We start from the raw sequence: 27,989 nt of genomic DNA, 5'->3' as shown, positions 1-27,989 counted from the left end.
TGCAGAAGTCTCTGCCTGCAAGGACAGCTCTCATCCCATCTGAGAACACCTTCACTCAAAGGAAAATAATTATTTCAAGCAAACTGATTTTGGGATACTACTTCTGTCTCTGCAGAACCAACCACTATCAAACTGGTAACTTTTCCCTTTTCCTTCACAGGACCCTCAGTAAATAAAGCTAAAGCACGTGCAGCACAAGAGAGAAACAAAGGTACAGAGAGAGAGAGACTCTTATTCTTCTAGCCATTTTAAACAAAGTGGTCAGTGGACTCGTTGAATTCTACCTGAAGCCCTTTTCACCATAAGTTTCAGCAAGTTTCTATGACTACTGTCGCACAACTACAAACCACTATTACTGGACAGATTAGAGATCTACCCAAGTAGATGACCAGTAGTTCTGAACAACTTGGACCCAGGAAGTACTGCATATTTCAGTTACAGTGTTACTAAAATTGGAAGGATCATAAATTATTATTATTTAATACATTCTAGTTTTTATTCTTGTGAAAGTGTTTCACACAATGAATTTGCTTTCCTGATGAAATATAAAGTGACATGTATGAGAATAGATTGCTGACCCACTGACACTACTTTTTAAATGCAAGTCAATGCAATTTGTGGCTCTATTTTTAGGAGAGACAAATGAGCCATTAGTGGAAAAATAAGATTTTAATAATTTGCCAAAGGGTCTGTGTGTATATATACTTTATTATAAAATAGGAATTTTTGTAGGTCAAAAGTATCAGTACATAAAATGCAATAAATTAAGTTTATACATTTCGTATAGCTTTTCTACTTCAGAAAGCAGTAGGCTTCATTAGTGCTTGGTCTCCAAATACCTGTTTAAAAAACACAACATGCTCTTCACAGTGCTCTCCTGTAAAACAAACAAAAAAGACTGTGTGGAATTAAATCTGAAATACCTTCCCACTACTTTATTTAATTTGAATGCAGTTCCTGAGGATTTCTAGACTGGTCACACCTGTTAGACAGGACCACTGGTCCAGCTCAATAACATAGTACATCAAAAAAATTGCACTGAAACTTTGTACCAAGAGTTGATGAACTGGAAGTAGTTTAATATGTACTACTGTTGTATGCTAAGTTACTACTATGACAAAACTGGATTCTCAGCACAATCAAAATAACATGCCACTTCAGCCAGCACTAGAATAGTTTCTCTACCCTCCTCTTGTCCAAACTTCAGCACAATTGTCCATGACACTATCTTGGCAATATCTGTCACAGTATGAAATTACATTCAGACTAGCCGATTCCCATAAGCCTTGTATTGCCGCAAACACTGGGACATACCTAATCAAACTGAGGGGAAGGAGGCCTTTCTGTGTTCTTTATCACTGTTATGCTTAAACCCTGCTACTAAGAAATCCACACCATGGTATACCTGAAAGAAGGCCTTTCATGATTTGAGTGTGGAGGACTTTCAAGGTAAAAATGCATGCATCTAGGCACCTATACTCTTCCCTGGCCAAGGGAAGTATTCAATTAAGTCATATTCAGAGTACCTCCATTAAAATAAAGAAACAAGTTAGCCACAGTTAAGTTAAATGTGGTTGATGTTGAGTATAATGTATCTAAACAGCTACAGCGAAATAAGTCCTCCTTCTACTTGCACTCTGACTAAAAGTGAATTCCTAAAACCCAAAACATATAGCAGCAGACTCCCCACAACCACTACCCATCTATTAAATGGTCTTTACTACAGTTGTCATTGTCTATGAGAATCTGTCAAATCAGTATTCAAAATGTAGACACAGTGCCTTTAATTGCAGAAATGATATTTTAAGAGCAAAACAGTACAGTTTGTGGTGGGTTATCTTTATTTGAACTCTGTAAATCAGTGCTTTAAACTTCTTTAAAAGGTAGTGTGTTCTAAAAATGTATGGTCTAGACAGCTTACGGAGGGCAGGGGCAATTTACCACAGGTTGTGTATTAATACCTCAACTGTTCAGTTATCTTAATAAACTTGTACGAATATTCACTAAAATGTGGCCAAGCTCCATTTAAATGGCTTAGCCAAGTCCCTAAATTCACTCTATAAACCACAGCAGTTTTTCCAATTTTCTCTTAAGCAGGCTCACTGAAAATATTTACCAGTAAAGCAGATTTGGAACCAACGTTGGTTGTAAGTGGCCAAAAGTACAAGAACAGATTGCTGAACCTTGAGTCTATCCCAGCTTACTAAGATTTACAAGACACAATCTTGTTTAATAAACTTTTCTATAAAAAGATAAAGGCTGGCTGGGATTATCTTGACACACTTCCCTCCCCGCTTTGCAAATGGACACTTTACCTGGAGTGAAGCTAGGGTTTCCACGCAATCGCTGATTTCTCTGCTCAAAGAACCTGAATATGGTATAGAATAGCATCTCATCTTCCGTCTGCTTTGCTGCATCAAGAAACTTTCGAGCAGAAATACTATCATGGCCTCCAATACCTCTGATGAATCTCAAGGCAGCCAGTACCTGATGTTTAGACAACAAAACTTCCACTATTTCATCATTTGCAGTAGAAAGTCTCTGAAAGCAAAGTGACTACAATTAGTGCCTGCTGAACTAATGAAAGCCCTAAATCCAACACACAAGGGGAATGATCTTGCCATTTATTACGGTGGACGATGAAGTGTTCAGATTGGGCTGTTCCTCTTGCAAGACACTCAGGCAGGAGCAAAGAATTGTGGGAGGTAGACCCATCTCTCCTCAGTTTTTCCCCCTCCTGCCTAGGACTGAGCAGTTTGGCTCTCCCAGCTCTCAATGTTTTGTTGACTGCTAGTCAGCTGAGTCCTCTTTAACTACTTTCTTTGTTATTCTTAGTTACTTAGTAATCTTCCTCTTCCTTAGTTGTTTACTGCAGTGTTTCCCAACCGGTGTTCCGCGGCACACTAGTGTGCCGCGAGACGTTGCCTGGTGTGCCGTGGGAGGGAGGCGGGCGAGTCGGGCGGCGAGAGGCGGGGCGGCGGCGGTGAGGAGAGGAAGTCGGTGAGGAAGTCGCCGCGCTGGAAGGCCAGCAGCGCGCGCGCCTTGGCCAGGCTCTCGCCCGCCTGCGCCTCCAGGCATGGCGCCTCGGTGTCGGGCGGCAGCGAGCCCAGGAAGCGGCCCAGCCGGCCGGGGTCGCCCGCCTGCAGCAGCGCCTCGCACACGCACGAGACCTGCTCCGCCGAGAAGCGCGGCGAGCGCGGAGGATCGGGCGCGGCGGAGGCCAGCCCCACGCTTGGAGAGGACGCAGCAGCCGTCGCCAAACCCGATCCTCCTCCTCCTGCTCCGCCGCCATCCTCTGGCTCTCGACCGGGAGGAGCCTGCGGCGACGGGGCGGGCGCCGAAGTTGGCAGAAGTTGGCACGCCTCCTCGGCAGTGCCTTCGTCCTCCTCCTGCCTCTGCTCTCCTCCGGCGGCGGGGGCGCGCCACCCTCCCCGGCCGGGGGGCTCGGCGGGGCCCGCGGGGAAGGCCATGTTCACGGCGCGTGGGATCGCGGCCCCCCTCGCCCGCCTCCGGCCCGCTCCCCTCCCCCTGCGCGCTGCCCTAGCCGTGCGGGTCTCCTCCCCCTGCGCCGCCGTCCCCTTTCCACATCCTAGGAGCCGCGGTCCGCCTACCGCCCCCGGGCCGCGGCGCGGCTCCCAGCCCGGGCTGGCCTCCGCCTCCTGGGACGCGCGCCCACCTCCGCGGCCCCCCAAACTTCGGAGCAACTCTCCAGACGCTTCTCCCCCGCCTCGGTCTCCCTCCTTTCCACTTCTCTTCCCCCCTTCCTTCCCTCTTTCTTTCTCTTTTTCTCCCACCCGCCTTTCCTTCTATTAACTTTCCTTTCCCCTCCCTTCGTCCTTCCTACTTTTACTCCTGGGCTCCTCCCCCCTTTGCGCAGCCACAAATCAATCTCTCTCTCTTTTTTCCCCTCTCTCTCTTCTTTGCTCAGACGCAAAAAAGCGCCGCTTTTTGGAAATCCGGACTGCTGTCCCCGCTGAAATGATACTTTAAAAAAGGAAGAACCCACTGGCTCTTATTTCTGTTTAAAGCAGTAGATCCCGAACTCTTTTGGCCCACTGCCCCCTTGGTTCCACATCCCCCAGTGCCCCCTATGCTTACTCTATAGAAAGCATTACAGGGGTTAACGCGGCTCGCTAAGGAAGATATTAATAGAATTCTGCATTTGGGGGGAGACCCTAACAGTCATCTACCATTACCTTCTATGCTGTTACTATTTTTTTTTTTTTTTACATAAGTAAAAAGTGACCTTTCCCCATCTGGCATGGTGGTGTGCCTCGAGATTTTTTTCATGAAACAAGTGTGCCTTTGCCCAAAAAAGGTTGGGAAACACTGGTTTACTGGCAACTTTGCCTGTCTTTGTTACTGTTTGGTGTCAGTCCTTTTATGTGTCCTCTGCTGAGGTAAAAAGAAAAAAGCACCATTGTCTCCCTGCTAAACATGTTTCCCTATTCTATGTTCAGTGTTTTACTTCTATTTTTTTATTAATTTCTTAATTTTTATCTTTTTTCCTTGTTGCTGGCTGTTGCCAGCGGTTGAGTTGCCTTTTCCTTCAACTTTTTTGCGTCACAGACTGCCTGCTGCAGTGACTGTGCGCTGCTTCCCTAAACAGCCGCTCAGCGCCTTACTCTCAGCGTCCTTTTGGACCCTTTATTCAGCGCATCAGCTTTTCTACAAGAATTGCTGCTTCTGCAAAGAAAGGTTAAGGGACAAAGATAATAAGCTTCCAACTTCTTTTTCTCCTGTCCGCTGCAAAGGGCAGTTGCGACATGTTTTGCCTGCAAAAATAACGGAATCAGCAGTCTGCTTCAGTGGCTCAATTTCTTCCCACTAAATTTTGATGGCGTTCTTATGAGTCTCTGCAAGGCTTGGGTGCCTCTCCACATAAAAAAGTGAAACAAAAGTTGAAGCAGCTAAACCTTTCCGTGTTAAGGGCCATCATTTCCCCCCCAGTGTTGTTGGTAAGGTAAACAAACCTCCTTCAGAGCAATCCATGACTCAGCCACGCAGCCCTGGCTCAGTTATCTAGTGAGGTTTGACTGCCACCTGCTGGCAATACAAATGACATAGCCATGTCCTCTGATTCTGAGCCTGAATTTCAGGGTTTTGCTGATACCCAATTAGGGTCTAATGAGCAAAGTTCATTGTCACCAATGGGTCAAGGTTTATCAGAAGTTTTGAATGTGAACTTGCCTGCTTCTTTAATTGATCCGTTGAAGGATGCCCTTCTCACCTCCTTATCATCAGACCGTAAGCATGACTGCCTTATCACTGGCTAAACACTTCTGTATTTTCCACAAAGACGAGGTTGTGCTTCACACTGATCCTACTTTTGTACCAAAAGTACTTTCAAGATTTCATATTCAACAGGAGTTGGTGCTTCAAATGTTTTGTCCTAATCCGCAGCATCCAAAAGAAAAGGCTTGGGCATTCTTTGGATGTGCGGCGGGCTTTGAAGATCTATATCCATCGTACAAAGAAGATTAGAACTACAGGTGTCTTGTTTGTGTCTCTTCATACTTCAGCTCTGGGAAAGAAAGTTTCTTCTGCCACATTATCCAGATGGCTACGTGCTTGCATACTGTCGGCTTATGAGTCTCTTAAGTTACCTTCTCCATCACATATATTTCCACGTTCTACCAGTTCAGCTTCTATGTCGGCGGTCTTTGCTGCCAATGCTTCCCTGCTGGATATCCGTAAAATAGCTACTTTGCATTGGCCAATATGTTCACGAGACATTACAGGCTAGATCTTTTACCCTCAAGTGATGCAGCCTTTGGCCGCACAGTCCTTCATCAGGTTCTATAGTTAGCTCAACTGCAGTTGGGTCCCGCCCAGTTGGGAATTGATGTGGTATGTCCCAATCCAAACACTTCATCGTCCACCATAAGAAATAGGATGATTGGTCTTACCTGAATAGCAGATTTATTAGGTGGACAATGAAGTATTCAGAACCATCCCTATGTGGGTCTGCAGTTGAGTCATTTTCATGAGCAGGGTTTATTACCGTATTCATTATATGACATTATAATTTATTATATGCCTGAGTTTTATCATGGAGGGTTTGTTTTCTTGACATGCAGGTTTTCCCCCCATGCTGCTGCACATTACTTTCTTTACTTTCGTTCCTGTTCACGTGTGAGGCAGGGGGAGGTAGGCCTTGTGTTTAATTTAGTTTTAGATTTTTGTCGTGATGCTCCTGCTTGGCAAGTCGGAAAAACTGAGGAGAAATGGTCTACCTCCCACAATTCTTTTCTCCTGTCTGAGTCTCATGCAAAAGGAACAGCCCAATCTGAATACTTAATCATCTACCTAATAAATCTACTGTTCAGGTAAGACAAATCATCCTTTCTATACTCTGGACATGAAGATTATATCTTTGCCTTACTTAGAACCTCTGATCATTTATACTTGTTCATGATTGCTTGTTGGTATATAAGCAGACAAGGAAATCACATGTTAAAAGTTTTCTCTGTGTACTTACCTTTAACATATCCAGGGAGAGCTGATGTGCTGGAGGGTAAATGCTCTCTAACGACAGTAACAAGCAGGCCTGAAACAGGAAGTTCAACAGTGTCTTAATACTTCACAATTATGTGTTAAAACCTAAAAGTAGCATGGTTGAAAATAGTGTGAGCCAGAGTCCAGATTCCTGCTATGAAGATATACCTACAACGTCTGGTGAAAGGGCAGCATAGAATTAACCAAGAAGCAATGAAAGCCGTATGGTGAAGGACGAAAGAAACTAACTTACCAGAGGTTTTGAATCACTGAGAACATGATATTGCAGGAACTGGTGAAGCATATAGAATAGGTTGTGCTGAACAAGGGTTTTGATAACCAGTTCATATAGATAATGCTAAGGAGGCAAGGAAAAAGACTGCTTAAACCAGTAGTAACTAGGCAAGTATTTAACTACTATGTTATCACCTTAGTTCTAGGGGGTGAAACACAAGAAAAGTTAACTGAAAAAGGGCACATATACATGCAGGGTGTTGTTGTTTTTTTAAAAAATACTATAATTTTCTGAATTCAGTACTAGAACTTAGTAGAGCTAAAGGCTACTAGTCTGTATAGCAGAGATGGGGAACCCGTGGCCTTCCAGATGCAAACGCCCATCATCCCTGGCCATGCTGATGGGAGTCTGAGTCCAATCACATGAAGAGGGCCACAGGTTCCCCTTGCCCTGCTCTGAACTCTTCAGATAGGTTAGTAAGCTCTTTGGCTGCAGCTCGTCCTACTTCAACCTCTCGGCCAGCTGGCCAATGAGAAGAAGGCAGCAGGAACAGATATGAAGTCTGAACAGAGCAAGGTTGATCCTTGAAGCCTCTGGATTTTTCTTCAACTTGAGCTAAATTCTTTTCAACTCCATACTTTCTCTGTTGGGAAGGGGTTTACTGGGTTTAAGAATACTCAAACAGATTTTTCTTTTTTCTCTTCTGGAGGTTGAAAGGGAATTGAGACATTTTCTCATGAGCCTGCCCTGTTGATAGTTCCCTATAGCATTTGTGGCCTTTGGAGCAGGAAGACTGGACAAGCAAACGGAGGTTCAAGTGCCTGGATGGAAGGAGCTGTAGCTGAAAGCAACTTGAAACTCAATACTACCTTTAAGACTAATCCAGCCTACCTAACACTATTGGGTGAGCAGAGCTCTCCATTTGAAGGAGGGTAATGCAGTGTATGAGAGGTGGTGGCAAACGAATGGACTTTCTCCAACTGTATGGGTGCATGTATATTCACATGTGAACTAGAAACCTTACACTGAAAGATGCCGACACAAGGGCTCAAAATTAGCACACTTACAAAGGCTCATTTCCAATCCTGAATATTTGACTAAGCAAACACTCCAGCGTTTCAGAAGGAAAAAAAATTGTACAATTGTAGCTTTGATCCCAACACATCTGTTCATTGCTAGCCCAAACTCTTCATAGTGCTATTTGTCATATTTATACTTAGTTGATATCTATAAGTTGCTCTGTCACCTCAAATTACCTCTAAAACTTCATATATCATTACATGCAAACTAATGCAACGGTTCTGTAAAAGAATGTGGAATGTCTGTATAAGGGGAATGAGCACATTTTAATTTTACTTAATAAACAGCTTTAATATTTCAAAAATTGGTAACCAGTGTGCAGTCTAAAAATAGTTAACCGGGATAGAGAATCATAATCTTATATAACAAGACATTTTAAGTTTTTACCTGAACAGCTATCTGGAATTGGTTGAGTGAGCGAATATACTCCATTAGGACAGCTATAGTGAACTTGTGAGGTGCTTCCTAAACAGGAAAAGGAGAATTTACTAAAGGAGATGCTTCAACTCCAATAAAGAATCTGTTTAAATCAGGAGTCATTTTTTTTAGTTTGTGGACTCATTTCTACCTTTGAGAAAGTGTCACAAAATGTCTGCCGGGGGGAACGTGTCCCATTCATGACCATCATTAGTCGCAAAACATTCATTACAGAAGTCAAACTGGTGAGCCTAGAAGGTAAGTAACTTGCCCAAGAGGCAGTACAACAAGGCAGAAGTGGGGTCTGAGCCCCAGAAAATACGCGCTCTCTCTCTCTCTGTCAACCAACTTCCTCTCTCACACCCCACCTGCAGCCATAGTCCTTGCTTCCGCCTTTCTTCCCATGGCCTCCATCAACTCAATTTTTGTCCTTGTACCTACAACACACAGGTACAGAAGTCCTCTCTGCTCTTCAGCCAGTGAAAAGGTTGGCTATCATTTTAGGAATGATGTGGGCATGGGCAGTAAAAGCTCAGTGAGAAATAACAAGCAGCCAGAGGAGGAGCACTACACACTAGGGAGACCACCTGTCAGATAAAAAATATATCTGGTGCAATGTGAAGAAGACAGCATGTGGACATGATAAGGACCCCCAGGTTTAAAGTGTCTGATTGACAGCTATTCAGACTTTCTTCCTGCTTCAGAGAGACTGACAAACTACCTTCTGTTTACCACAACAGTATTAGTTACTGTCAGCTGTGATTAATACTCGCCTCCCTTTGAACTAACATATGAAGACCTATGAAGTTAAATCAGCGTGCTGGTGTGTCTTTATCAACCAACCTTTTTTTCTGTAAAAACAGACAAAACATGCGTATACATGTCTGACTGATCAATAACTGCCTGGGTACGAACGGGCCGTTTGGGAGGTGGATTGCTTCTGCTCTGCCCAGTTTCTAGTGCCTGAAAAATACCAGAAAATATTTTGAGATATAACATATATTGAAGGGCTGATAGCACTTACTAATTTTATACCTCAACACCTAGATACACTGGGTTGTATTTGACAAAGCCATACTCGAGTATACCCACTGAAATTACTGAATTTAAGTAATGTTTATTAACTTAATCAGTCTACTCAAAAGTGACTTAGTCAGCTACCACGCCTTACTTGGTAATAGATTCCAATGACTAACCAAAATCCATGTTTATGTCTCGGGTGCCTCCTCCATGAGGGTGGCAACATGAGAACGGGCCTTTTCTGCAGTGGCTCCTAGTCTGTGGAATGCTTTCCCCTAGGGGGGCTCACCAGGCGCCTTCATTACGTATCTTTAGGCACCAAGTGAAAATGTTTCTCTATAACAGAGCTTTTGGCTGATTAAACTATCTATGGCCTTTAAATGTGTTTGTGGGAGGGGGGTTATTGGTTTGTTTCTGGTTTTTTGTTACAAAATGAGAACACAAAAGATGTATTTTTATGTAGCGAACTGCCCTGTGATCTTCAAAGAAAGGAAGGTATACAAAATAAGTAAAATCAGGATTAAACCAGAACTATAACTTTAATTAAAATGGCAATGCCTTCAAATACGTAAGACTATAAGAGCCTGCTGGATCAGACCAATGGCTGTCCTGTTCTCACAGTGGCCAACCAGATGCCCATGGGAAGCCCGTAAGCAGGACCCGAGCACAAAAGCACTTTCCCTCCTGCAGATTCCAGCAACAGGGACTCAGAAGCATACTGTCTCCATAGTCATTATGGGTAACAGCCAATGATAGCCTTTATCCTCCATGAATTTGTCTAATCTTCTTTTAAAGCCATCCAAGTTTGTGGCCATCACTGCCTCCTATGGGAGTATGTTCCAAAGCCTAACTATGCACTGCCTGGAGAAGTACGTTCTTTTATCTGTCCTGAATCTTCCAACATTCAGCTTCACACATTTAGTGGACTTTGGTGTGGAATTATTTTTCCCCAAAAATTAAAAATTAACTAGTTCCTTTTTTAGGGATTGCAGTGATCATATTTGAGCATTAGTTACGTGTGTGTGTGTGTGTACATATATTAGAGAAGCTACTTTTCATTGTGCAAGGAATTACAGATTTGAACACTGTCAAATCAGTGATCAAAGATTACTGCTAATCAGAAACGGTATATACAAGGCCCATGGCAAAGAAAATGATGTTCATAACTTGCCATATTGTAAGTCTGCTCTGCTTCCAAGTATTTCTTATATTCATGATTGAGTTTGTCAAAAACGGTAGCAACCACACTCAATGATCCTCCGTCTGGTTCACTTAACACTGCAACAAAAAACACACACGATGAAATTAGTGGCAAGGAACACTGGCATATTAAATTCTGCAAATACCTCTGAAAATTAGTATCTGTATTTATGCATCGCTCCGAACCACATTTCATACTACAATAAACTAGCTGGTAGTCACCATAATATAGTTAACCTTAAATCTTATGCTAACTAGAGGCCAGATAACTGATACTTTAGGTACGTAATATGGGAATGGCATAGTGTGCAAGAGAGTGCTTTTAGAATTAACTTTTTACAAAGTTTTTCAAAAGAACATCTCCTGGAAACTGGAAGCAAAATCTTACTCTGAGAACACACAGCAAGAATAACCATCTTGCAATCTTTTCTCTGAAGAAGAAAGTCCATTAGTTTTCCTTTGTCTGGTAAGAGATTTACTATAGGCTCCAGTTTCACCTGCAGATTCCAGAGGTAACCTGGAAAGAAAAAAAACCCAATAGCAAATCCTTTTCCAAAAGGAATCTAAACTTACAACAGTAATATGAGCCACTTCCAAGCCAGACTTTACATATAGCATCTTTGTCCTTATATAATGCTTGTACAAACAGACTCCAACATCAGACCAAAACATTCCCTTACAACCACATTATGATACTATACTACATTAGAAGTTACTGACTCATAACTAGCTTTTCATTGAGTCAGATATTCCACCAACCCGCTTGAGTGTGGTTTTTTAATATCTTAAATATGAGGATACAACATACTTGGTTGTGGTTTGGTTTTTTTTAAAAAAAATAGCATTTTAATTACACAAACTGATGAAAACAGAAGAGTTCTGACAGCTTCAGACATACCTTCGCTTGCACTGATGATAATATCAGGCTGAAAGACAATCCAGGATGAAGAATCTAAATGTTAAACAAAACTCCACAGAAATGTATTGGCCGTAGAGTCTCTATAAGGTCTCAGGGGTCTACAAAGTCACTTCATGGCACCTCTTAAATGGTGCCAAAATTACTATTAGGATTGCTATTTGTCAAAATTGGGGGGAAATGAGAACACCATCCATGAAAGAATGACTAACAAAATCTGAAACACAGTATGTGTGGTTAGGCTGACATATATGAAGAGAGGGTAGACAACTAGATAATATCTTCATTGAGAAATGGAGCCATTTCATAATGTACTTGAATAATAAGGTACAGAAGAAAGTAAACCAATTTGTGCTACTCTGAATTTTGTGTCATTAATTTGTTATGCTTGTGTGTTTGTGTATATATATAAATCTTTTCCTCTATTGTCAGCTCTAGATATCCCATTACTCTATTTTTATTCTATATTCTTTGGCATATGTTATTATATTTGGTTATGTTTTGTTAGAAATAAATATATGATAAGGGAGGGGGGCAAAAACAAAGTCACTTTATGAGATGGATCCAAACAGTTATGTGACTAACTTAATATACAAAAGGGAGATGTGCAAGATTAATCCTGGCACCCCAACCACCCCCAAGTCTTATCACATGATAAAGTTATTGATTCATAAGGCTGGGGAAATAAGACTGAGCACACTTAACTGGGCATAAACCCATCTGAAGGCCCAAGCATAGGACTGTGTTGCATGCCAAATAGTGCTATTTTATACTCTTCAAGATTCAATGCATATTTCTATTGCAATATTTTTCAATTCTGCTCCCTCCAGATATAAAAAGCAACATGTTTATCAAACAAGAGAGAGAAAATATCTGGGGTTCAGTTTCAGAACAAAACACAAACTGTTGAAGGATACAGAGTTTACAGGGAACTGGGAACTGACTGGTTACAGAAGCTGGACCTGCACATGGAGAAAGAAATTGTATCAATTACTCATGATCCTGAAGAGATTAATTTGTTTTGATAAAGATTCACAGTAGAAATCTATTCCATATCAATATACCTTGAAGAGTTAAGGCTATGGTCTAGGAGGATTATGCCCAACAAATTCATATAAAACAACAAATTCACATAAAAAATAGATAAAATAAATATATTGCTTATTAGCATTTACTAATGAATTAGCTACAGTACTAAATCCTTTATAGCCAACACAGAGGTTGACTATTTGTTGCACAGGGTCCCCAACGCCTTCCCTCAAGGGATCACTTTTGTTTTAGAGCTATAGGCATATTTAGAATTCTGGGTGGAATCTGGAGAAAGTGCCCATGAAATGGTGGTTAAGGAGCAGCACCACTCCTCATCTCCTGTGTACCATGTTGTGACCCAAATGTCAGAACTGAGCCTGCAGAGACAGGGCTTGCATAAGGGCAGAAACAGACACCCAGGTGACACAGGATGGAGAAGGTTATTTGCTAGGTGGTTTAAAGCTCCCAGCACCTGGTCTTCACACTTTCCCTTGATACTCCGGCTACACTCACTGTGGGTGGAGGCATATGGTGGGGAAGTGACCGAAAAGGGGCTTCTCAGTACATTTTCATACAGCTCACTCAAATTTCCATCCATCTTTGTATAAGGATCAGGAAGCAAAGACTCTAGCCAACCTCAGAGAGCTAGTCTTCATTTTCCAAATCCCGTTCAAATTGACAACTGAACATGAAATTTTCAGTGTTTCACATGGAGCTGAAGACTACTCTGGTGTAGAGACACAGGCTGCTTAAAAGCTGCAATCATGGGGGGAGGGGCAAACACAAGAAGGGGAAGCTTCTAAGCAAGGTCAATCCCGGCTAGGGGACCTGCTAGCTCTCTCCAGGCAATGACAGCCAACGGCTGCCTAGAAAGGATACTATTTCTTCCCGTGAACAAGATATTTGAAACATTTAGCAAAAGTTAAACAATATTATTCCTTAGTTGTTAAATAAAATGGAAACCCAAGTGATAGATGCACAGTCAAATGTTACATTTTCCAGTATCTCTTTCTTTAGATCTCTCTACCAACTAGATTTCCAAGCTAGTTAAACAGAAAACAAAAGACCCCTACCTGCCACAGGAATCTGATAGGGTTGTATAGATCGAGCTGGAAGTACAAGCTGGTGAAGGGTAACTGTGCCATCAGATTCTCCTTTGAGTCTGATATCAAATATAATAGAGGTCTAAAATTGACAAAAAGAAATAAGTTCCTTTGTGATGCACATCAAAACTAGTTCATATGTATATGGAAAAGTGCAAAAATGGTGGAGTAGCCTTGTCAGACTTCTTATATGAGGTGTGGAGGACCTTCAAGGGCCAACTGCTAACAGAGTGTGGGGCCAAAGCCAAAACTCACATACAGCCCATTTACAATCAGACCACATGCACATACTTAGATGCATGTCAGAATTACAACTTGTCCATTTAACCACCCTAGCAAAATCCAGTGCTGCCAGTAACCAGCTGTCTTTTGCCTAAACTCACATGTGAAGTTATACTAGCAATAGGTCAACATGCATACAATCTCATTCACCAATGTCCCCCAAATACTGAGCACAGCTATTTTGCCTGCAGGCCCCCTTTTGCCTCTCCTTTCCCCACTCCTCTTGTTCTCTTGGTTTAATATGACTTCTCCCCAGTTTCATCACACCACAATATGCAGTTATTGATTTACTTCTCTTCCGTCCTCCTCCATCATTCTACGGTATGATAATTACACACATTGATTTTTAAAATAATCCACTAATGACACATGGTGGTGGGCTTTGTTCCTAGACTATCAACAGCCATCGACCACTGGAATAGCAAAGGCAGGGCGGAGCCTCTGGAACAGCGGAAGTTCTGTTGTGCTAGTGGAATTCTTTTTGCACATGAAGGTATCTAGATCTCACCAAAGGGCTATTGGGGGCTACTAGTTGTAATGGCATGGGACGCGGGTGGCGCTGTGGGTAAAAGCCTCAGCGCCTAGGGCTTGCCGATCGAAAGGTCGGCGGTTCGAATCCCCGTGGCGGGGTGAGCTCCCGTCTTTCGGTCCCAGCTCCTGCCCACCTAGCAGTTCGAAAGCACCCCCAAGTGCAAGTAGATAAATAGGGACCGCTTACTGGCGGGAAGGTAAACGGCGTTTCCGTGTGCTGCGCTGGCTCGCCAGATGCAGCTTGTCATGCTGGCCACGTGACCCGGAAGTGTCTGCGGACAGCGCTGGCTCTCGGCCTATAGAGTGAGATGAGCGAACAACCCTAGAGTCTGTCAAGACTGGCCCGTACGGGCAGGGGTACCTTTACCTGTACCTTTTAGTCGTAATGGCTATGCTCTGCCTTCACAGTTGGAGGCAGTAATGCTTTTGAACACCAGTTCCTGGAAAGCACAGGAGGAGTGAGGGCTGGCTGCTCTTGTGCTGGAAGCCTGTTTGCTGCTTTCTCACAGGCATCTTGTTGGCCACGGTAAGAAGAGGATGCTGGACTAGAAGGACCATGGCCTTGATCCAGCAGGCTCTTTCCATGCTCCTAAAAGATTTGTCGTGCCCGACACAGCTACAACTTTCAGCTAACTTTATTCTTGTATATAATGAATGATCTTAACAATCTGAAGCACAAGCAGGCAAAGGAAGATAAAATGGAAGGCTTCAGCTGTTCATGTTTAATATGAGAAATAAAACCACAAGGAAAAGTAGTACCTCAGTATCCTGATGATGAACTACCACCAAGTTGTCCACAACATTTAGTGCAAACTTGCCAGTCCTGTATAACTTCAATATATGCAACTTCTTGCAGGAGCCTTCTCTGTGGTAGATTGAAGCATGGAGAGACAGAGAGCGTATTATCATCAAGAGCATTGATTTTATTATTATTTTATTATCCTTTAATCTTAATAATCAAAATTATAAATAACAGACAAACTTGCCTTGGTAAGTGATAAAGAACTACTTCAGCTCCTGTGCTGTTGGATGTCCGTGAGTGGTGTCTCAAGTACAGAACATAAAGTTGCCCATATCTAAGGAGATAAAATTATTCTATTTCATTATGAACTCATGAGTAAATTTCAAAGTAAAGGGTATGGATGGATTCTAAGGTCTCTCTTGAAAGCCATTATAATTTACAATACTGCACTGTGGGTTAAACCACAGAGCCTAGGACTTGCCGATCAGAAGGTTGGTGGTTCGAATCCCCACAACAGGGTGAGCTCCCGTTGCTCAGTCCCTGCTCCTGCCAACCTAGCAATTCCAAAGCACATCAAAGTGCAAGTAGATAAATAGGTACCGCTCCAGTGGGAAGGTAAACGGCGTTTCCGTGCACTGCTCTGGTTCGCCAGAAGCGGCTTAATCATGCTGGCCACATGACCCGGAAGCTGTACGCCGGCTCCCTCGGCCAATAAAGTGAGATGCGCGCCGCAACCCCAGAGTCGGCCACGAGTGGACCTAATGGTCAGGGGTCCCTTTACCTTTACCTTTATATTGATCATGCTTCTAAATAAAGGCTCACAATTCCGTAAGTGGAATCCATCACAGTAGAATCATTATTTCCTTTGAGGAAGACTTAAAAGTTTCCTTAACTCCTGCACTGAAATTAATACAGAATTAATTTTAAAAAGGTGCCAATCCATGGAACTAAGGATAGGTGCGACTTCGAAGCTGCACAGAAAGGACCAGTATTTTTCAAGTTGAAAGGAAAGCGGAATTGAAAGATTCTGGGCTGAAAAGATGAAATGCATTATTGTAGTAACCAAATAAAGAGAGTATAGTAAATATAGGGAGGATTGGGCCAGGGTCTCTGCCTGTCTCAGGCAGTTCCTTTTAGGGGAAAAAATCAATTTTAAGGTGTTCAAGAGGGGACTCTTGAATTCAAAACAAACTAGGCTTCAGTAACTTGCTCTGCTGTGTACATTTTAAGTTTCTTCTTTCCTTTGTTCATTGAAATAAGTGGGCTTAGAAAGTGGCTGTTATCTGTAGCTATTTCACATCCTCTCTTAGGAAACAGAACCGTAGAGCAAACCAATTGCTCAGTAAGAAAGAAAAAAAGGAAGAGACATTAAGATCAACATGTCCACATTTTAGAACATAAATCTAAACGGAAGGAAAAACCCCCAACGATAATACTTACATTGTAGCCATAGCAATATCTCTTTCAGAAAGACTGAGTTTGGACGCCTTTGGAGCTGCGGGTAATTCAATTTCAAACTTGGACAGCTTTGACATAGTTCCACCCTAGAAGAAAGCATGTTGAAAGGGTTGCATATAATTCTAATTCTATGTGGTTCCTCTTATGGTTTTCATAAAAATTATCGCCTGCCTATAATATTTTCTCGCAGAAACTTGAGCGTGCCCAGTACCAAGCAGTAAAATGAAGTTTTAAACTTGCAATTCTAAATTTGCAACTTAATATTATACTCGTTGATTTTAATGATCCACAAAAATAGGTTTATGATTGAGTGAACTGTTCATTAAATAACCTATCCGAGGCATCCATTTCGCTACTTAATATTCCAACATTAACTATTAAGTAAGCTAGCACAAACTGAAGCTAGAAAATGTCCAAGGAACTTTGTCATCTAAAAATATTCTGCTGGCACTGAATCTGTCCGCCCCCCGCCCACCTTACAGTTTTTTTCTCAAAATTAATTTGCAGCTGTGACCTGCACTACTAAATCAACTTACAAAAACCTCATCTTTGGGGGAAAGGAAATTAAGTCATGGGGTTAAAACAAAAGTTATACATTATGACTGACTTCTGACATGTTTGACTGGAGACTTTTCCTTTGAAATCTTGACAACATAAAAAAAAATCTACAGGTCAAAGCAGGTGCTGAATAGAAGGTGTGTTTTTCATAAATTCTGGGGACAGATGGTAGATATATGAAAAGTAGCAGCGATTCGCTGCAGCTCCATGATGCTTCCAAGTTCCAACACACACACACACCCTCCTCACAAAACTGTCTTCCAGATAAACCATTTGCTGACCAGAGCATACAAACAGCACCTCCAAATGCCATATAAAACATAGCCAAGCTTAAAACCAAAGGCAGTAGGAAAGGTGTGTATATTTGGGAGCAAATGAAAGGCAAGGGAATGTAATGAAACGAAGCATAGTTTTAAAAAGCTCTCTGAGCAGCTAAGTAAAGCAATGTGGATGATAACACTGGAAACTCGACTACTACTACTACCTTAAAATAGAACGGCTGTAGAACATTTCCAAGAACTGTGGTAGACAGAAGAATTACGGAACTCTCAGGACAGTACATGTACCAGTTTACGTTGATATTCTGACTCTTCAAAAGTTTTAAAATTCGCTTCTCTGGTAACACCTGAAGACACAAACAAATTCCAGTATATTTCCAAAAATGCAATATATTTTACAGTTGCTAATCCTAAGAAATATTTAAATTTGCTCTAGGTGGGAAGACGGCATGTGCAGAATCTGGTTGTCAAAACTTCTGAGTTGTGTGATGATGATGATAATAATAATAATAATAATAATAATAATAATAATAATAATAATAATTTATTTATACCCCGTCCATCTGGGTGGCTTTCAACCAAATATTAAAAACACAATACACAGCATCAAACATTAAAACTTCCCTAAACAGGGCTGCCTTCAGATGTCAGGTGTGTATCAAAGTGGAATCAGGTAACACTGATTCTTCAAGCAGCTGCACTGGCTCCCTATATGCTACTGAGGCCAATTAGATGTACTGACATTATGATATAAAGCCCTGACACAAATACTTTAAGGAGAGCCTCTCCCAACATCCATCACCTCAAGTCTTGCGATCTGGAGGGGAGGCCCTTCCTGTGGTCCCACTAACTGCTTAGAATTGGGAGCACTGCTGATAGATCTTTCCTGCAGTATTCTATTAGAATATTCATTTCCTTCTTCACCAATATGGGATTACTTAAGTGTGGAAAGGAAAATTTAAATTTCAAAAGCCAAACACAAAATTACAGGATTTAGCTCATCTGGCACTGAAATGTCACTTGGCCTTTAAAACAGAGCAAATATGGCAGAACAACGTAACATACTTAAAAGAAAGGAGATCAGATTGTTTTTCTTACCTGATAAAATTCAATTCCCTGATCTGTTATGAAGACGATTTCTGCAGAGCCTGTCCAGCAGAATCCTAAAATGTTGGCATTCTTGGTCTTTAACAGCAAACAACATTCAGTTGAAATAGGCGAATATGCATACAAGTTCATTTAAGGCAGAATTATCATGGGTCTCCTGTTCTAGTTTACATGTTTCAGTTCCAGCAGTAAATCTAGAAAGGAGTCCCCCACGTTCAAGAGTGTCACAAGTGCTTGTGATGTGCAAGTAAAGCTTCCAAGCAAATATGAATCCTAATTGACAATATTTTATCATATACAGTACATTCTGCATGTTTGTCACTATGCAAATACAAGTATTATAATATCATATACCCTTGTCAAGCATCCTAAAGCTTAGTTTATAATAAAGAAATATGAAACTAAACTTAGAATCTCATCCTATGCATGCACACTCAGAGCAAATTCTACTAAGTTCATTGCAACATTAAGCTTTCAAATGCAACTGAAATATTCAGTGAAGATTTGTAGCAGTTATACTGTAAAACAGGACATCTGATAACATGGCTATCTCATCACCCTCTCACAAAAAAATGCAAATCCACACATGTTAAGCAAAGGCATCCAATGTCAGTCATGCAAATCATAATGTTGTATCTGTTACTTGTATCTGTAACTATCTGTGCTAGATGTTACTCATAATGCTCCATTCCAAATGACTAGAAGCATGGTGAAAAATGGAGAAAGCAAAATTAATCTGAATTAATTCTAATCCCCTGAGTTGTGGGGGGATTGAAATATTCTGCATCAGTTGCTAGGTTTAAGAAATATAAAAAATAACAGGAGAATGTTTGTTGCATGCTAATCACACTGCCCACTAAGGATCACACAAGAAGCAATAGGCTTAAACTACAAAAGATTGACTGGAGCATTAGAAAACACCTACAAGCAGTCTTGAGGTTTTCAGGAAAAGTTGGTCAGCCATGTGTCAGAGACACCAGAATCACAGAATAGTCTGTCTTATGACACAACTTGTGTACTTTTGCAGAAAGGTGAGGAAATTCATCAAGAACACCAACAACAGAAAACTGCTGTATTGGACTCTTTCACAGTGACTCTAAAAGCTGCTTCACATAATTAGAATTTATCACATGGATGTAGGTTCTATGAGAAAAATTGCATGTACACAGTTCAGACTACCCTCTCCATGCATTCAAGAACACATGATGAAGAGACATGGGACAGCATGAGCTAGGATAGCTGTTTGCGCAGAGTTAGTGGTTTCCTGAATCCACTCAAACAGGTAAATTACAAAACTGGATTTTTGAGAAATATGGGAAGAATTGATTCATATCACTATGAACATCAGCACAGTGAGCTAGCTTTTTCAAGATAGGATAACTGAAATTTTATCACGTGCTTACATTGAATAAATGTTTCAGAACAGATTGCAAGACTAACTAAATGGGAAGAGAAACTGCACTTCAAGGGTAGATTATTTGCACTGCAATCTCATTAAGTGGCTGAGTACTTTTCAAAATTGATTATAAGCAAGAGAGGTTCCTAAAAAAGCAGAAGGGCTCTGCCTCTTGAGAGAGGACTGTTTATTATACATGCTTGGGAATTCTTTGTTACTTTCTACTGCTTGTTCAAGAACGGATTTGGGGATTTTAATACTTCCAACTATCAAATCTGATCCACTTAAATGAACAAGCTTTCTCCTCCTCACCTCCCAATGTTCATCACTGTAAAATGAGAGCTACTGGCTAAACCTTGCTGATGGTCAACATTATTTTTAAAGGCAAGAATACTGGTGTTAGTGGTCAACTAGAACCTAAAGCATTCTGAAGAACTACAATAGCAGCATAAAAGTGAGATGACTCCATTCTGCATTTTGAAACTTTTTTTATGAACCAGCAAACTGAAGGTTAATGGAGGTTACAATATTTTAAAGAGTTAACTTGGTTTAACTAAGTTAACTTAGTATTTGTTTAAATGTACCTTGCATTCTTGAGTATATTCTATCTGTGGGAAGTCTGGAATGAAGTTCAGAAAGTCCTAGAACAACAAGAAAAGCAGCAATTAAGAAACACGTAGGCTGAAACCACACAGTGTTAGGTACATCTAAGCTCACTGATTTTAATTTACTTAGCCAGGGGTGAGCAAACTTTTTCAGCAGGGGGCCAGTCCACTGTCCCTCAGACCTTGTGGGGGGCCAGACTATATTTTTTGGGGGGGGGAATGAACAAATTCCTATGCCCCACAAATAACCCAGAGATGCATTTTAAATAAAAGGACACATTCTACTCATGTAAAAACACACTGATTCCCAGACCGTCCGTGGGCTGGATTTAGAAGGCAATTGGGCCGGATCTGGCCCCCGGGCCTTAGTTTGCCTACCCATGGCTTAGGCACACCTAACTGCATAGAGCAAGACTATTAATATACTTGAATCTCTCTTCTTCGAAATTAAGACAGGCACCTAAGAGCTTCTTTTCTGTTTTAATATCCTACTTTCCACCTAAATGCTCCCTAAACTTTAATTGGACATGGAATGCAATACTGTTCAAGACACTGAAGAAATGTAAAGGAGAAAATTATTTACAGACAAATGTAATGGTGAGTCATAATACTGTCATAATTCAGATCCCAAGCTCTTGCCTCCAGAGCTGCAGTTGCACTCAGGGTAAGCTAATAGTAAATATATTAATACAAAATAAAAGGGAAAAAAACCTGCAGAGAACCCATTACAAGATATCAGCCACCAAGGACAAAAGAAATGGCTATAAACACTCCCACATGCCCCTAGACAGAGGTTTAAATAGAATAAAGAAATAAAACCCAAGAGGCTCAATTCGATCAAGTTTCTTTAATCTTCCTTTCCCTAATTACAGTGGTACCTTGGTTTAAGAAAGATTTGGTTTACAAACTCAGCAAAACCAGAAATAGTGTCTTGGTTTGAGAACTTTACCTTGGTCTAAGAACAGAATCTGAATGGTGGAAGGGCACTGATGGTGGGATGCCTCGTTAGGGAAAGCGCCCTTGGTTTAAGAACGCTTTTGGTTTAAGAACGGACTTCCGGAATGGATTAAGTTTGTAAACCGAGCTATCACTGTACTTCTAAGCCACAGTAACTGTATTAACATTATCAGCTACTCTATTAGTCTACATTTCATTGTGCTTGACTATCTGAGTTATTTTTTAAAACTTGCAATTTCTTACCACATTCTTTGATGTTCTCTGGACAGCCAATATTTTGTTGCCCAAAGAAAATTTGATGCACTTCACTTCCCCTTTGTCTTCCATTCTATAAAACAATAAATTGTCAGAGGAGATAATTTATGGCCATTTTACACAGCAAACCTATACACATTATTCAGAAGGCATGCACACAGTGGGCACCGCTCCTAGTTATGCCAGGAAGCCAAAAATCAAAGCACAAAATAGATAACTGAATACTAGCAATATGCCTGCGATTATGGCAGGTTGGAAAGCATGTATGTCTGTGCTAAGGGAGGTCCTCTATACTACCAAGGTTCCAGTACATACACTGCCCTCCCTGCCGCCACAAATTCCTTGTTAATCATAGATGTCAACCTTCCCTTCTTTTGCAGGAAATTCCCTTATTCCAGCGCCGTTTCCCGCTGCTTCCCCGGATTGTTAGATATCCCATAGATTGTTCCTAGGTCAGGTGAGGCTGCTGATCCCTTATTTTCAAGGCTGCTGATCCCTTATTTTCAAATCTAAAAGTTGACAGCTATGTTGTTAATGAGTGCTGGATTTGCTCAGTATTGTGGATAAAATGTATTATTATTACTACTAATTAAATTTCTATATTGCCCTTCATCTGAGGATCACAGGGCAGTTGACAATATGAAAACAGAAAAATATATACCATAGTAACTAACAGAAACAATACCTCCCCACACTAGCTGACCCTTCTATTGTGTCTCCCACAGTGATTTATTTTTCTTAAAGGAATGAATGGCAAGAGAAAGTAAAGGGACACTCTTAAGGAAACCATCAGGAAAGGAGTTAAAACCAAGTCCTGCCCCTGCTCACCCTGGGGTCTGAGGGAGGGAAAAAACAAGACATCTGCTATATTGAAACAAATAGCATTCTTTATTCAGAGGGACTTTTGGAGGATGCTTCTTTGTTTAAGTTTTGCACAAAGTTTATTAACAAACAAAAATAATTTGAATTTGTTGTGTCTTAAGACCAAAAGACAAGGACCTCCTGACCCCTGTATACCGCAAGCCGATCACTAAGACTGCTTTCTGGAAGGCAAAGCACCATCACTAAATTTCAGAAACCAGATTTAATCTGTTTAAATTCAGGAGCTCTTCACGCTATGAATGTGGTGCTAATATTTATATTTCTGATGTTTTAATCTATGTTTTAAATGCTGTATTTTTATGTTTTATTTTTCACTGTAAACCACTTTGAAACATATACTGAAAGGCAGGATGTAAATCCCTTAAATAAATGGCCAGATTATGTTTCACCTCAACTGTAGAAGCTTAAGACTGCTTATAATTCAAAGGAACACCTGAGAAGTGAGCCAGTCAGAATGACAAAGATAACGAACCCACAGCTTTATGCTATGATGATTCCAAATATGTCACAATCTAAAAGCAGTCAGCCAGAGTAGGCTGTATACATTTCTTTAAAAGTTGTAAGTCTTGTGTATTAAATGAAACACAAGTGGCCTCAACTAGTCACACAAATCAGCATTTTCAAAGAAGCATTCAGTTTTCTCTTACAACAAAAAAATTGTGTTTTGTATCAAGGTAGAATCTTAGACACTGCAACTAAAGCCCAACTCCAGGCTATCAAGAGATTAAGCAGCACACTCTGTTTTAGAGCACATTTACCTGAATGAGATGGGATTGCGGTCTTCCAAGCCTTTAACTACGACCCCAGTAGCTCCACCAGATCGAACAGCAAAAACCTAAGTAATTAAAAAGTTAATATCCAGATTTAGGTTCATTTTAGTACAGGGTTCTTAACTAACTGTGGTCAGTGACTGAAATAAATCAATTCATTCATTCATTCATGGTTCTTAACCTGTGGTTCATGGATGGGCTTCACAGGGTCAATGAACTAGGAGCAAAAAAATAAAAAAAATAAAAAATTGATGCAAAAGTTTGTGTATATATGATTATGTGCATTTTTCTCAGGAGGGGGTCAATAGCTTTCATCAGATTCTCAAAGGGATCCATGACGCTAACAAGGTTAAGAACCACTGCTCTAGAAACTTTCAAAGTAAGATAAACATCAGATTTTATAATTGCAGTGGTACCTCGGGTTAAGAACTTAATTCGTTCCGGAGGTCCATTCTTAACCTGAAACTGTTCTTAACCTGAAGCACCACTTTAGCTAATGGGGCCTCCTGCTGCTGCCACTTGATTTATGTTCTCATCCTGAAGCAAAGTTCTTAACCCAAAGTACTATTTCTGGGTTAGCGGAGTCTGTAACCTGAAGCGTCTGTAACCTGAAGCGTATGTAACTCGAGGTACCACTGTATTCCTTTCTAATTATGAATGTAGTTTAATTTAATGCATTACTCATTTAAAAAACTGGTTTAACTATTTTATTTAAAATATAAAGGACCAGTTCTCATTATTTTCTCTAAATGTCAACAGTTGCAGTTCCTTCTTGGCCACTTGCATGCTGCTCATGGGTCCTCCCCAACTAGGGCAATGTGAGGCTTGCTTCCAATGACTTCTCCCTACTGATAAATGCTAGGTTAGAATATGTCAGTTGCATAATTCATTCTTACATGATACCACTCCCAAAGATTGCGCAGAAGCTGCAACTCAACTGTTGGTGGCCTTGGGCAAGTGGTGGCATATAAATTTGTACAAGCTGCCAGTGAGCTTATGAACCCGAAACAAGGAACTCAAAGGCAGTCAGAAGTCACATGCATCTCAGAGATCACATCTCCTCAAATACACTTATCTGCCTGCTAAGACAAGGCTCTGCTCCAAGTTCCTATTCAGGTAATGGTGGCTGGAATGAAGGGCAGTGCGCTTTCAGTAGCTGCTCAAGTTTCGCAGCTTCCTTTGCCTCATTAAGGGAATTACCCAAGTGCTTTAGCTAGTGAGGACAAGGAAATGGGTTGGCAAGAGTGAAAGTAGAAACTGTTTTCTACAGTTATTTTGTTTGTACTTATTTGCTCTGGGATGTATTTTATGCCTGGGCACATTTAGAAAGGCAGGATAGAGATGGTTTAAAAAACCAATATGCTTATTGGAAATGTTTACTAATAACCAGACTGTGAACACACAGAAAAGCCACAACGTCCATAACCATGAACAGCTAAAAAGGGTGCTTCTGAGATTGTGAAAATTTGTGTCAAATGTTCAACAACTACAGGCACACACACAGTCAAATGTGTGTTGCAACAGTTCGCACGTGGGAGAAAATGTTTTTTTGTTTGTTTAGTCCAATTACCAGCAGAAGGATGTCACAGCACATATCTGTTTAACCAGACCAAAGAGATGTCAAAGCTACAGTGTGGCAAACACAGGCTTTGATGTCAAATTTCAGATTCCCAGTTGTTTTTAAGACCAAGCTCACACGAAGCCCGTTCAAGAAACTTAAGCAATCACATGGAGAATCTGTAACAAAGAGATCACATGAAAGCACCCACTAATTAAATTAGTGTTTCAGACATGTGATTGTCACTAGAAGTTGTATTTTTCAAGAAAAATATTGCAAATTATATCAGTTTTCGCTCTTGCATTAAGAAAAGGGATAGAATTTTATCTCATGAGTTATTTATGGCACCTTTAAAAAACTGATTCAAGAAAAAACTATCTCTGCTAGCAAATTGAAGTGCTGAAGGTAAACTCATGGTAGGTGCAGAGATTGTGAAATGGACACCCAATTTGGCCTTCACCTTTCTGCCCATAGCATGATTTGTGTTCTATTAGTAAACTGAAGCAAACTGTCTATATGATGCAACAATGTGGACATCCCTACCAGGCAAAGCAAGTACTAATTCCAGAGAGCCAGAAGAACACCCAAAAAAGCCAATGTTCAGAACAGAGAGGGAACTGAACATTTAACATTTTTGTAGAACCGAAAGCATCAGTAAGGGCAGTTTCCCCACAGCCTAAGACACAATGAGCTGCACCTGAACTTCCCCTTCTTTGCAACTATTAAAAGAAGTTCCTTGTTCCACCTGGTCATTTTACAGATACAAACATTTCACAAGATAATAGGCAGTGCTGCCCAACATCCACCCTTCTTACTGGTTATATTACTTCAAACATATTGCAGGAACCATTTTTCTGTAAAAAGAAAAGCAGCCATCCTACAACCAAGTTGGAGAGCCTTGCTGCAGCTCCAACAGCTGTGGGTCAAAATTCTCACACAAGGCCTGCCTACAGCACTAAATCTCTTTCACTGAGAAGACTCTGGATCACAGTAATTCTCAGGGCTGTTTCCATGACTGAGTTGTTAATTTGTGTGTTAGTTAATAGATCTTTATGGACACATAACTTTTTTCTGTGTATATATTTGCTATTGTTTTTATTTAGTTGTTCCCCACTCCGGGATTAAACTATGTGATGATGACCAGGCTATAAATATACATCATCATCAGTATTTACAGAAGCCACCCATTCCAGTAGATCTGGATTCTAGCAGTGGCTTTCAACAGCTGAATCCGGATTTGCAAGTGGATGGAATACACACCCTTCTAAGATGGTCCACAAAGCACAATTCTTTCCAAGGAAGGCAAAGAGAGGAGATTCATAGGATTTTTATTTTTTTAAGACCACAGGCTTCCTGCACATTTAAACAAGTTTTTCTCAAATTTCGCCTACCGCCCTTTTCCCTCTCATCCCTGCATTAAAAATCCCACCTGCGGAGCAACTGTTGAGAGGTAGAGGAGAGCCCCACTCCCCCAGGAGAGCCCCAGGAGAAAACAAGGCACGAAGATGGGCCCACACTGCGGGAGGAAGAGAGTGGCAAGAGAAGCTCTGGAGCTATAGACTGCAGCTGCAGCTGGGGGTTTTGTTTCTGAAGGGAGGGGCCGGTCTGGGAAAGTTGGGAAGCTCCTGCCTTTGCCGTATTTATTATTATTATGAGGCGCCTGCTATCCCAGGGGTGGCGGCGCCAGCGAGCCGCGTGACCGGCCGGTTCCACGGGGGTAGGAGCGGGGGGGGGGACGGGCTGCCCGGCGGGTTCCGCCCCTTCCCTCGGCCCTGAGCCCCACCCCACCCCCTCACCTGCTTATTGGCCTCGTCGAAGAAGACGCAGTTGACGGGGCTCGCCTTCTCGAAGTGCACGGGCCGCGCGCACAGCGCCAAGTAGTAGTCCTGGCTGGCGGCCGTCGCCATGGCAGCGGGAGAAGAGCCCCTCGGCGCCAAGCAACCGGCCTTTCCCCCCGCGCGCCGCTTCGGGCCTTCCCGCGCCTCTTCCTCTCACTGTCCCCCTCAAACCCGCTTCCCACACAACAAGCCGGTTCGTGGTGGATGCGGCTCTTCCTCCTCCTCCTCCTCTGGGCGGCCGCACAAGCGCTTCCCGGTTAGGCGGCTCTTGCGCATGACGAGGGAGCTGCCGGCGGCCCTTAAAGGCGCCGCAGGACGACGCGGCAAAGGTGCCGCTATAGGCCGCTTGACTGGAAATGTCGCTCCGCTTTTCCCACCGGCAGAAAGGGGGGTGGGAAAAAAAATTATTGCTGTTCTTTATTAAATTTGTACGCCGCCCTATACCAGCAGGTCTCAGAACGGTAACAAAATAAATTCACAGTATAGAAACAAAAAATACACGATGAAAATAAAAGCGAAGACCACCCAGCAGAGCATCTGATCAGATCGGGCCGGCATTGCAGCTTCTCCCGGTGGCCAGGCGGCCTCTGAGGCGACGCTCTGCAACTGGCCTTTAGACGTCTTGCCACCCAGCGGTTGGGCGATCTGGGCCTCCGCTGGCGTCCAGCTGAGGGGTCGTCACAGCAGGAGCATCAGCAGCGTCATATGCCTTAAGCTCGCCACCTATCCCTTATAATAAGCGACTGTCCCTTATTCCAAGGGGAAATGCTGCTATTCCTCCTCCTCCTCCGCTGAGACGAACACTGAGCTCCTCCCTCCCGTCTCCGCCGTTGCCTCCCTCCTGCGTGCCCGCGTTCTCCGTCTCTTTCTTTTTCTCTACCCCTTCCGTTACACTAAATCCAGGGAAGCGGGAGATACTAGGATGCTGCTGCCGCTGCTGCCTGGATCCTCGTTGCTTTTACGTGCTTCCCTGACCCTGTTCCTTTATAGAGGGGGTAGGGTGGATATTGCAAACCTATTTGTGTACCAAGGAACCCCCCCCCCAAATAAAACCCCACCACCCAGACTATTTAAAGTGCTTTAAATGTGTACTGCAGATGAGGACTCAAAATCCCCTTGCAAGAAACTGTCCCAGTCCTAAATTCACTTTCAGCTTTGAAAATAAGTCCCAATTAAGTTCAATTGAATTTACTTTCAAATAGAGAGGATGGAAACCTTAAAATGGTTGTTGCCTTTATTTATTTAAATAAACTGATGCAAATATTGTATAAAGG

At 41.9% G+C, this 27,989-nt stretch overlaps 2 protein-coding genes across 4 annotated transcripts in view; one reads left to right on the top strand and one right to left on the bottom strand.

The window, feature by feature from the left end:
- NPC1 (NPC intracellular cholesterol transporter 1) overlaps positions 1-8,117 on the top strand; it is a 43,801-nt gene extending 35,684 nt beyond the window's left edge. Inside the window, exons 25-26 of one of the 2 annotated variants that reach the window (XM_081205496.1) lie at positions 161-211; positions 7,443-8,117. In XM_081205496.1, the coding sequence (XP_081061622.1) occupies positions 161-211; positions 7,443-7,447 (56 nt within the window). In that variant the 3' untranslated portion in view covers positions 7,448-8,117. Of the gene's footprint in view, positions 1-160; positions 781-7,442 lie in introns of those variants that run through there. The other variant, XM_081205495.1, reaches the window with a different exon arrangement.
- On the bottom strand, positions 691-27,556 carry RMC1 (regulator of MON1-CCZ1). Of its 2 annotated transcripts, none has more exons than XM_081205497.1 (20): positions 26,674-27,556; positions 23,308-23,384; positions 21,656-21,740; positions 20,435-20,491; positions 18,446-18,532; positions 17,554-17,694; positions 16,494-16,597; positions 15,298-15,387; positions 15,071-15,176; positions 13,469-13,580; positions 12,284-12,328; positions 11,349-11,402; positions 10,839-10,967; positions 10,422-10,528; positions 9,074-9,193; positions 8,201-8,278; positions 6,752-6,856; positions 6,482-6,550; positions 2,316-2,541; positions 691-877 (listed from the first exon to the last, which is right to left on the bottom strand). In XM_081205497.1, exons 1-20 carry the CDS (start codon positions 26,782-26,784, stop codon positions 798-800), a joined length of 1,983 nt encoding a protein of 660 aa, XP_081061623.1. In that variant the 5' UTR covers positions 26,785-27,556; the 3' UTR covers positions 691-797. The 2 variants fall into 2 exon arrangements, with proteins under 2 accessions (XP_081061623.1, XP_081061624.1); XM_081205498.1 differs by lacking the exon at positions 26,674-27,556 and adding an exon at positions 26,138-26,272.
- Between the last annotated feature and the right edge of the window lie 433 nt (positions 27,557-27,989).

Source organism: Podarcis bocagei, assembly GCF_964188305.1.
Source record: "Podarcis bocagei genome assembly, chromosome: 8".
Taxonomy (NCBI): Eukaryota; Metazoa; Chordata; class Lepidosauria; order Squamata; family Lacertidae; genus Podarcis; species Podarcis bocagei.
Note: the sequence above shows the minus strand (reverse complement) of the source record. Positions and strands in the feature narration are given on the sequence as shown.